The sequence below is a fragment of the Perognathus longimembris genome, chromosome 24, assembly GCF_023159225.1.
Source record: "Perognathus longimembris pacificus isolate PPM17 chromosome 24, ASM2315922v1, whole genome shotgun sequence".
Taxonomy (NCBI): domain Eukaryota; kingdom Metazoa; phylum Chordata; class Mammalia; order Rodentia; family Heteromyidae; genus Perognathus; species Perognathus longimembris.
The window spans coordinates 15,115,777-15,127,221 of record NC_063184.1 but is presented as its reverse complement, the minus strand read 5'-3'; the positions used below and the strand labels follow the sequence as shown (position 1 = coordinate 15,127,221).

The following is an 11,445-nucleotide window of genomic DNA, read 5'->3' as shown; positions in this document are numbered from 1 at the left end:
ACAGTTGGCGGCGGGGGGGGGGGGGGATGCAGGCACATAAAGGTTACATGCTACCTAAGTACATGGCTGGCAAACAGACAGCAGGAATGAGAAGCCAGAAAATCTTCCTAACATGCTAAGGTTCTAATGCAGTGTTCTGCCCCAAATTTCATTTGATAACTGCTTGGAATGCTTGTGTTTCTCTCATTACTTGCTATGAAATTATTTGTTTTTAATGTTAGAGATATACAGGTAAAAGTCTTCTATCTATGTATTCATGTTTTACTACCATTTAACCTTGGAGGTGAGAAAGAAAGCTGATTTGTCCAAAGGACATAGTTTTTCTTTTTCTAACATATTGATCAAATTAATGTAATTTTACATTTTGGAGGGAACAAATATTTATGCAGTAGATTTTTTTCCTTTGGTGTTCCATGACTTGTTTTCTGTAACTGTAATGTTTTGACTCATAGTTAGTCTGTTTGAAGTGTTTTCTCTCTTCCCCCCACCCCCCCCAGGGGCTTGAACTCTTGGCCTAGATTCCATCCCTGAGCTTCTTTTGCTCAAAGGTAGCACTCTACCACTTGAATTACAGTGCCACTTCTGGCTTTTTCAGAGTAGTTTATTGGAGATTAGAATCTCACAGACTTTCTTGCCTTGGCTGGCTTTGAACTGTGATCATCAGATCTCAGCCTCCTGAGGAGCTAGGATTACAGGTGTGAGCCACTGGTGCTTGGCTAGAAGTGTTTTCTTTTTTGGGGTGGGGGTGGGGGGATGGAATTCTTTATATCTTTCTTCCTTTTATTCCCATATTAGTAGTGTTATAGTCTTAGGATGCAGAAGTTAACAAGAAAATTGGCACTATATGAAGAATGCTCACTTTTGTGCCAGTTAGACACATATCTCAGGTTTGTTTGGCATCACAAATAGGCCTTTTTATTGTCAAGATGATGTACAGTTACATACTTAATGTAGTGAATAAATCTACATTTCTTGTCATATTTGTTATCCCTTTCCTCAACCCACCCTTGTTTTCTTCATTTTTCTCCCAGAAAAAAATTCTTACCCTTGATATACATTGTCACTCTAGTCTACAATGCTTATGACCTCTATGATTATTAACTGTAAAACAATTCCTTCCAGATCGGGTAATACATTCGGGTGATACATTTCTTTTCTTTTGCTTAATCTGTTCCTTCTTTTTCTCTAATTCGCCCCCCTTCCCCCACCTGCTGCCCTTGAGTTGTTTAGTTTGTTCTCATCAGTGTCCATTGCAACTGTTTTCCCATTCTACTGTTCCCTGCCCCCATTTTCCATCCATTCTGTGCCCTCCTCCCAGTTTCTTTCATATGTGCATATGGATATACCTTATGTGAGGTAAAGGGCGTAGGGTCCTTTAAATTCTCAAAGACTAATTGTGAAGAAGTATTTTGCTTCCTTATCTTTGGAGTTGTTTTACAGCCTGGATATTAATTTATGCACATATTAATTAGTGTTTGTGTTTTACTTTTTGGTGCCTCTCTCCCAAGACTATGCCTTAATATCTTACTATGTTCTCTGACTAAAACAATAGGAGTTAGTTAAGAGAGTTTTTTTTTTTTAATCTAGTTTAGGATTTGCACGTAGATCCTCTGCTTGGATGATTTTCTAGAATCCAAGAATCTTATGGGAAAAAAAACAACAAAAATCCACTCCACTTTTAAACACCAGGGACCTTAGAGTTAAACTAGTCCAAATCACTCATTTTCCAGATGAAAGAGGGTTTAATTGAGTTCCCTATGCTCCAGCAATCCCGCTCTTGGCATTTGCCCAAATGATCACAACAAGGCCATACTATAACTACCAGCACAACCAGACCCAAAGAATCATAGGCTCTGTGATTTCCCTCATTTGTAATAATTAATATATGTCTAGAATAATCCTAGCAGAGGATCACAATATCTCAATAGCTCTTTACATATGACCATATAAAATGATCCTAATTGAAATGAACTCCAAGATATGGAAATGAGAGTTTTTTTTTAATGTACTGTGTGAAGTTATTTCTGTTTTTATTTGCTTTTATTCTTCCTTTGGTTTTTTTTTTTTTTTGGAATCATCAGCTTTATTTGTCACTATACACGTTGGTCCACTTTCACATGAAAAGTACAAACCATCCATCATCATGTAATATTTCAAAGAATGCAGTTGTACCACAAACCATAGAAACTTCACATAGGGAAAGTTACTGAAATCACAATATTTCATATTCATGCTTCAAGATATCCCTTAAAAATCTGGTTTCATATAGTCTCAATACAAACATCCATACTCCACAAAGCTAGTCTCTGGTCTTTTCTTCAATCATCATAGTACATTTTTTTACTTTTCTTTTTGTGACAGACTGGGGCTTGAATTCAGGGTCTTGAGCTCTTAGCTGTTTAGCTCAAAGCTTATGCTCTACCACTTGAGCTAGAGTTCCACTTTCACCTTTTTGCTGGTTCATTAGAGATAAGAGTCTCACCTGGCCCAGTAAAGTACTACTTTTAATACCTTTATTAGACTATACAGATTACTAAACTTGCAGAAATGGCAAAAAACAAAACAAAACAAAAACAAAGAACCACCAGCCACCCTGTCAATCAGTTCTAAAAGTCAGTGATTGTAGGAACACATCCAGTATTTTAAGCCTGCTCTAAATTTAAAAGCTTTTCTCTTGTCTCAGAGATATTTACATCAAATTAAGACATTTACAAATAGTTCATAAAATATAACAGCGAAATATAATTTTCATTTAGCTTACATGAGAAAATGAAGCATTCCTAAGGTCTCTAATAAACTCAGTGCATTTCCCAAGATAAATAACACAAGCTATTCTAAGTGGTTTATGTTTCTTTCAGTGCATTTTCCACATTTATTAAATGGAATTACATTACATTATTATATAGCTATATCATAAAATTCAAGCATAATATAGAATCTATATATCACAGAATTCATCTCACAACAAAAGCATAATTCAGTCTAAAAAAGAGCCTCCACAGGCGCACACAAAATAGAGAACAAAAATCTGATGTTTTTTTGTTCATTTTGATAAATTTAAGGTATATTGCCTATACTTTAAACCACACTACATGATGTATTTTAAAAAAATGACCCATTTCCAAACCCCTTGTGTATGGATGACATAAGGAAAGATCAGTCCATTCGAATCTTCTTGTTTGTCATTCTATATATAATGCTGTCATATCCGGGGTCCATGTTCCAAATGTTGTAGGAGGTTATAAGGACCGCCAGGGCCAAGGCAATCATCAACCAAAGTACCAAGTTGAAAATCACTGAATACTCAAAATTATACTTATATGCCAGGTTACAGGGAATGACTTGCTTCTCTGCTTTTGCCTCAAGGATAGTCCTCGTCTTCCTCACCAGGGATGTGTCAAATGACTTAATTGTCACTAACTCTACCACTGCATTCCCTCCATAAAGATTGTACATGTCATCTGCAAACTTTTGTAGAGCATCAACAAGGATCTTGGAAGCTTCTCTGAATTGTTCTGAATCTTCTCCATAATGTTTCCCAATCTCATCCAGACCTGCTAGCTCCAGTGAATACAAATCAGGAGAATGATCCTTGGCTAGGTGCTTGTGACGAGATAACAAACTTGAAATATCATGGAGCACTTGCAGTTCAGAAAGAAAGAGCAGGTCAACTTCATTGTTCCTACTCAGAGAACTGAGAGGAAGTGAATTGAGAATAGAGTTTTCTTGAAACAGGCGATTCCGGAGTTGTCGTAAAGTGACTGAAAGATCTTCAAAAACGGAATTAGCCTTCCCCACCATATACACTCTTTCCTCACTGGGAGCCAACTGCAAGACTACAGGAGTTTCTTCAGAGAATAAGGAGTGAATGGAATTTGCAACACTGTCAAGACTAAAAGGAACTGCATTTTCCAAGGGGTAGGAGATGACATTTGCTGCGGGGAGGGCCAGTTTGTCTATTCCTTTCACCATTACCATAATGGTAGCACGGGGCCTGTGGAATAGGTTTCCCACGGCAAGGCCAGGCCAGGAAAGGTCCTCTTTGACAGAGAAGCCCATGGATAAAGCAGCAACATCTGGGATTCGATCACCTGGTATAGGCCAATTTCCATTTCGGAAAACAACAGATCCTGGGGATCGTAATATACTAAACTCATTCCCCAAAACACCTGCCACCAACAGGGACAGGAGCACAAGGAGCACAGCCATCATACCCCGGCCGTTGCAAGCAGTGCAAGGTGACACACACACGGCCGGCGAGACACCGGCGACCACTGCGGCGGGAGGAGGTGACGCGCTCCAGCTGGTTTCTCTCTTCCTTTGGTTTATCCCTGTTGTCAAGGTATTTGATTTTGATACCCTGTGTCTTGTATATACATTTATCTGATTTGGGGAGGGAAAGGGAAGGGGAATGAACAAATGGTAAAACAAAGGACAAAGGGTGAACCAATGCAACAGTGATACTCACAGACACTATGTTGGAAATGAACTTTACAACTTGGGGGAGGGATGAGTCTAGGGAGGGAAAGTGGGAGAAAAATGAATGAAATGTACTCATTACCTTATGTATATAATTGTAACCCCTCTGCATACAACTTTTACAATGAAATAAAATAAAATAAAAAAAAGCCAAGCAAAAAGAACTCAAGTAATATCAGGAAGTATTACTCAAAATACTTTGAGATATGTTTAACCTTTTTAATATACTTCATTTGAAATATTATATATTTATAATATGTAAACATATGCAAAATTGTATTGATCAAAAATTCAATAAAAATTTTGGCCCCCACATATATTTGTGCATAATTATTAGGTAGTACATGATGTTTTGATATATACACACATACTCATACATACCATAGTCATCAGTTCTGAGTAATTATCATGTTCGTAACCTTATAATTTTATCATTTCTTTAGGATAGATACATTCAAAACCCTTTCTTCTACTTTGATATTTATTGTACATTATTGTCAATTGTATTTCCTGGCTGAATATTTTCCAGAACTGATTCTTCCTATTAACAATTTATTATATCTGTTGACCAACTGTTACCCATCTCTACTTTCCCATCTTCAACCTGACATCTGGAAACCACCACTGTATTCTCAATTCTATGAGAACATTTCTTTTAGATTCCGCCCTAGTGAGATCTCCTGGTCTTTGTCTTCTCTTCCTGTGTCTGACACTTCTCTCATCCAAGATTCATTCATGTTGTTGAAAATGACAAGTTCCATGCTGTTTTCTGGTTGAATCGTTTTGCATTCTACGTGTATACACACATTTCTTTTTTACACATATGCCTAGCCTTTTCTCCATCCAACAAACTTGAATCTTTGGATAAAAGAATCTGATTTATAGGATTATAAATTGAATTTATAGCATTATACACATAAATTTATATGACTATAAACTAGTCATCACTAGTGATTTTGCCGTGTGAGTAAAAGAAGAATCTTACATTTATGATTTGGTAAGGTTTCCCTTGGTATATTCTTTAGAAGCACCCAGTAACAACTCCATCAACAGATGCCAACACCTTATGATAGGCAACTTTTAAATGCTGTTCTTGGATCAAAGTTCTAGCCAGACTGGAATAATGGAGAACCTACATGCTGATGGTAGAGCCATTGTTATTTGTATCTTGGGAACCACACTTACACAAGATCCAAATAAGCTGAAACTGTTGTTCATTTTGGTTTACTTTTCTACTAGCTTTGCCTCCATCCAACCTCTCAAATTTGCTTTTGGAGATATAGACACATATCAATTCTCTCTAGGAGGAAGAGAATGAGCAGGGGGAAGATGAGGAGGAGGAGAAGGAGAGGAAGAATGGAGGAGGAGGAAGAAGAGAAGAAGAAAGCAGCGGAGAAGGAGGGAGGCAAGGAGAAGGAAGAGAGGAAAAGGGTAAAGGAGAGGGAGAGGAAGAAGATGAAGGAGAAGAAGAAGAAATGGCTACACTTGGCTTGCAAATGAAATAAAAATGGCATTTGTGGAAATAGATGATATTTACCAATGTCCCTGACAGAAATCTTACAGAGGAAAAGCAAATTGAGAATGAATGCTGTATTTGTACTCTCAGTGGCTCCAATCCTATAAAAAATCCCCTTTATTATTTGCATAAATTTGGGTGAAGCAGTATTACCTCATCACTTAGGCAGTATTAAAACCCATCATTCCAGCATAAAATAATGAAAATCATACACTTGAAGTTGTTGTAAACATAAGTTGGGATATTTGTCTTTCACTATTTACAACACATTTTCTTACTCTTCCATAATGGTTTGTGGAACTAATTCAATATCAGAGTGATGGCATTAACTAACTTGTCAATCATTCATTTGTTTATCTGTCCTCTGAAAAACTCATGGAGCAGGTAAGTATATTGCAATTAATAATATATCCAAGTTTTTATTGCCCTCAGAGAGACTAGTAATCTTGGACAACTTTCGTAAACTCTCTGGCCATGTGTAAACAAGGGAGTTGTACCAGATGGTTTTTGAATGTGCCTTCAAGCTCGGAAACTGAGTGCTCCTATTCTCTGCCATGAGCCTTAATGGGACATGGGGCCTGTGGTTTCTACACTTTCCTCACTCCCATTTCTTCCTTTCCCTAAAAAGGATGTAGAAAGAGGGACTTGAATGCAAACAGTAGAGGAAGCACTTTTTTTCAAATAGAGAGAAGTATTAAAGAGGGAATGAGAAGAAAAGAATACTAAGCCATGGGATTTGAAAACCTGTGGTTTCAATTTGGAAAGCTTTGGAAATTGGGAACACATTTCTTGGTGCACCCTTCCATGTGCTCTCCAACCAATATTAATCCCATGCTCTATTTGTATAACTTTGTGTTCTTCTACACTACGATTAAGAATCCCATGAATAATGCCTAGCACTTCCTGAGCACTATGTCTCAGGCATGGCTGAAGGGTTTTACTTGCAATGTTCCCAAAACAACCTTAGGACATTGCTTTCCAGAGTCAAAGAGTTCAAATAACTTGCCCAAGGTCACACATGGGTAAGAGGATTGACATACAAATGTCTGGCCTCACTAGCTCACAGTGCTTCACTTGTTCACCACCTAATCTAACTGCTACTTCCATCGCCTTATGATTTTTTTTTACTAGTGTTGTTACAAATGGGAGCTCCTGTTAGCATCTTTTTATATCATACTTTAGTGAATGTTAAGATCTTGTCTCAACTTTATTCTGCAATGAGAAAAGGTTAAATGATGATTATTTCATTGTGTGACTCTACTAGGCAAGTTAGGTTGATGCAACAAATAAGAGTATGGCTTTAAATGACAGGAATTTGCTATCTTCTAGTTCTAGGTGTCAGAATTCTGTCCACTTGTTTGCAGAGTTGGTTTTTCCTTAAGGTTCATAAGGAGAATTTGGTCTTTACCTCTCTCATAGCTTCTGGTAGCTATCAGGATTTCCTGGGTACTCCAGTGTCTGCCTCCCTTGATATATGGCCTATTCCCAGCCATCTCAAGATCTCTGAGTTTCTCCTTTGTTCATATTCTTTGTAAGACTATCAATCGCTGGTGCTGGTAGCTCACACCTGTCATCACAGCTGTTCAGGAGGCTGAGATCTGAGGATCATAGTTTGAAGCCAGCCCTGGCAAGAAAGTCATGAGATTCTTAGCTTCAATAAACTACTCAGGAAAAAGCTTTATGTGGTGCTGTGGCTCCAGGGGTAGAGCATGAGCCTTGAGCACAAAGAGGCTCAGGGACAGTGCCCAAGGTCCTGAGCTCAAGCCTCAGGACTGGCAACATAAAAAAAACATCAATCATTAGGATTAGGATCCTTCTTAAATCGAGGATGATCTCATTCTGAGATCCCTAATACAATTATACTCACAAAAACCTATGAATAAGAAGATTATGCCAAAGCTATTGGTACTCATGACTTGGGTCTATTTTTTGAGAGAACATGATTCAACCCACAATATTTTACAGAATAAAATAGTTTAATTGACAAGATATTCTCTTTACATCATCATTTTTACTGAATTCATTAATTTAACAAATGTTGATCTAAAAATCCCAATCATTTCCAAGATTTAACAAATGATAGGATTAGCCTCTGTGCTTTTGTAGCTCATATTATGGTTTGGAGGAAGAGAGTCAGGAAGGTACTAGACAAGTCATGAAAAGGTCACTTCAAACAATGTATGAAAGGAATGAAACTGGATGGCAGATTTCTTTTTTTTTTTTTTTGGCCAGTCCTGGGCCTTGGACTCAGGGCCTGAGCACTGTCCCTGGCTTCTTCCCGCTCAAGGCTAGCACTCTGCCACTTGAGCCACAGCGCCGCTTCTGGCCGTTTTCTGTATATGTGGTGCTGGGGAATCGAACCTAGGGCCTCGTGTATCCGAGGCAGGCATTCTTGCCACTAGGCTATATCCCCAGCCCTGGATGGCAGATTTCTATTGGTGTATGAATCTAAAGAATCTCTTTAAATATTAGTCGTAGTTGTTGACACTGTAATTCTAGTGTTTAACTTTTTAGATATACTGTATTTTGAATTTTTCTTATTTATTTTTCATGAATCCATTTTAGTATGATAAAGTGGCCAAGCAAACTACAGAATTCTTTGTCATTACTCATCTAGCATGTCAAAAAGTCTTCACCCATGAAAGGAATAACATATGAGATGCTCTGATTTCCATAAGGAATTGGAGGAAATTGAATTAGGGAAAAAAAGAAAAACAGCAACAAAGAATCAATTCACCAGGTACTAATTTTCCCAACTCCCAGGCAGAATTGCATTGTATGATTACTACTAAAATATTCTCAGGGAACTTTCTCTATAGGAATAAAATGTTTTTGGAGAAAATCCAACCTGTACAGCAGCCCATATTTTACTCATCAGTTACAAATGCTAATTTTTCAGAAAATATATGGGCAAATGGTTTGGAAGTTGTTACAGAGAAAAATATGTATCAAGTCCAAGATGACTTCTTACAACTTGGTCTGAATTCAAATTCTTCTAGACTCTAAGACACAAAAGGATAGCTTTATCTTTTTTTCTGTATGATCACTCATCACAGGAAAGGCCTTTTGGTGATGTTTTATAAACTACTGAAATATTATTTGGGCATACTTTTTTAGATTCAGGGTTGCCATATATCCATTCTGTTTCTGCATAAATTATATTTCTTTTTGTTCCATTTTAACAGTTGGGTTCTAGCAGCTGGAATTATTTTAGGAGTTTGTGAGCCTTTTTACAGTATAAGAAACTAAAATTGCAACACATTCATTCTAACTTGAAATATGAGTTCAAATGAAGGCCTAGTTTACTCTGATGAAAGAGATTTGGTTGTGGTTAAGACAACTCCAATGGGTCTTGATTCAGCAAATACTTCAACCCTACACTTTGCTGATTTGTTAGGGAAATAATTTTTCACCATTTAAGCAGGAAAGAAGTTAAACAAGGTTTAACTTTATCCTGTCCTTAGGAATTTAGACTTTACTCTCTCCACAGGTACTAAAAGAACTATTTATCAGAAGTCATTAAGTAACAATTTAGATTAAAACTATTGTATGGTATGACATTATTCTGATTGTTGCTTCTTTATACTGCATTAATAAAGACGATAAAAGAAATAAAGAGGCCAGGCTTTGGTGGCTTATTCCTGTAAGGCTAGCTACTTCGGAGTCTGAGAGCTGAGGTCTGAAGTTTGAAGCCAGCCTGGGCAGGAAAGTCCTCTTGAGACTCTTATCTCCAGTTAACTATTCAGAAAACCAGAAGTGGAGATGTGGCTCAAAGTGGTATAGCACTAACCTTGAGCAAAAAATGAGCTCAGGCCCTGAATTCAAGCCACCCTATTAAGTCTAGCACTATTTTTGGCATAGTTTCCATTCCATTTCTAATGATATGACCTTTCAAATATGTATTCCTAGTAAGAAAATTTGAGTGTGGCATCAGTTGGTGCAGATGGTACTACAACCTCATATAATTATTAACAAAAGAGTATGCTGATGGGTAAGCAGACACTGAGCCCACTGATATTTAAAGAAATAGCACTTCAAGTATAACTCGAATAATTGGAATTGGCCTTAATTCTGACATGCAAGAAGAGCTTATTCTGAAACACCCATGCAGAACCATGCCTGCTAAGTACATTAATGAAAAATTTCCTCCTTTCAAGGTTATATGCTCCCTGTGCAAAGTTGAAAAACACAAAATGGGAAAAGTATCATATATTATTTGTACAACTTAAAAATGTGCCCCTGAAATTTCTGCTGATAATAATAAAGCTTGGATTAAATATGTCTCTGCTCCTGATTTAAATTACTTACCTAGAGATCAGGAACTATTTTAACACATTGAATTTTCTTTTCTCAGTCTCTCAAAAAATTGAGGTCTGCTGTGTCAACGTGGCTATGTCTGCCCTAGATTACTCTTAACGATGGAATTTCTAGAATAAACATGAGAGATGATGAAAGGGAACCTGAGCTAAACTTATTCTAAACTTAGATGAGGTTAAGAGATCACACTGAAAATTCTTTCCAAGTTGAAATTCATTTCAGTTTTTGCCATTACTGTGACCCAAAGTAGGAGAACAGTTTGTGATAAAAAATATTTTAGTAGGGGCTGGGGATATGGTCTAGTGGCAAGAGTGCTTGCCTCGTATACATGAGGCCCTGGGTTCAATTCCCCAGCACCACATATACAGAAAACGGCCAGAAGTGGCACTGTGGCTCAAGTGGTAGAGTGCTAGCCTTGAGCAAAAAGAAGCCAGGGACGGTGCTCAGGCCCTGAGTCCAAGCCCCAGGATTGGCAAAAAAAAAATAAAAAAAAAAATACTAAAGTAATTTATGAAAGATGGGCATTGGAAAGGACCATTATCAAAGTCTATGGAAACATTGTGAAATATGTTACAAATCTAGACTCAGTATGTATTTATATTGGTGATGTGGTGATATCCATTTCGTCATCATCACCATCATTATTAATTATTGTTATTGTTTGTTTGTGTATGTTTGTTTGTGTGTGTAGTGTGGTGGTAAGGTTTGAAGTTTGAATGTGTGAGCTTTGAACTTACTAGGCAAGCCCTTTTGGCTACATTAATATTTTTTTCAGACAGTGTCTTGTGCTTTTTGCTGGGCCTGTCTCTAATCCTCCTATCTCTGCATCTCAAGTAGCTGGGACTACAGGAGCAAGCTATCACACTGTCTCTACTGTCCACTTTTGTCAATTTTAGTATCAGAAGATACCATCTTGAAGAACATACCTTTTACTTGAACAATGAACTGCGAAGGAAAATCAAAGAAGGGTACATATAGACACTATGTATATGAGGCAGGCACTACATGTATAGAGGCAGGATATACTGGACACTGAAATTATGTTTCTTTACTTGTATTCAGTCTATGTCAATAGTTTGTGAACAAAATATTTTTGTTGAAGTCATTACTTACCATGTTGTCCGATTTAGTTC

The 11,445-nt window shown here is 37.4% G+C and overlaps 1 protein-coding gene across 1 annotated transcript; it reads right to left on the bottom strand.

Moving 5' to 3' along the window:
• Positions 1-2,798: 2,798 nt before the first annotated feature.
• On the bottom strand, positions 2,799-4,273 carry LOC125341570 (renin receptor-like). Its single transcript, XM_048333620.1, has one exon. It carries the CDS (start codon positions 4,210-4,212, stop codon positions 3,157-3,159), a length of 1,056 nt encoding a protein of 351 aa, XP_048189577.1. The 5' UTR covers positions 4,213-4,273; the 3' UTR covers positions 2,799-3,156.
• Between the last annotated feature and the right edge of the window lie 7,172 nt (positions 4,274-11,445).

Excerpts from the sequence above, each read along its gene's own strand:
- LOC125341570 (XM_048333620.1), bottom strand. The coding sequence starts at position 4,212 with ATGATGGCTGTGCTCCTTGTGCTCCTGTCCCTGTTGGTGGCAGGTGTT.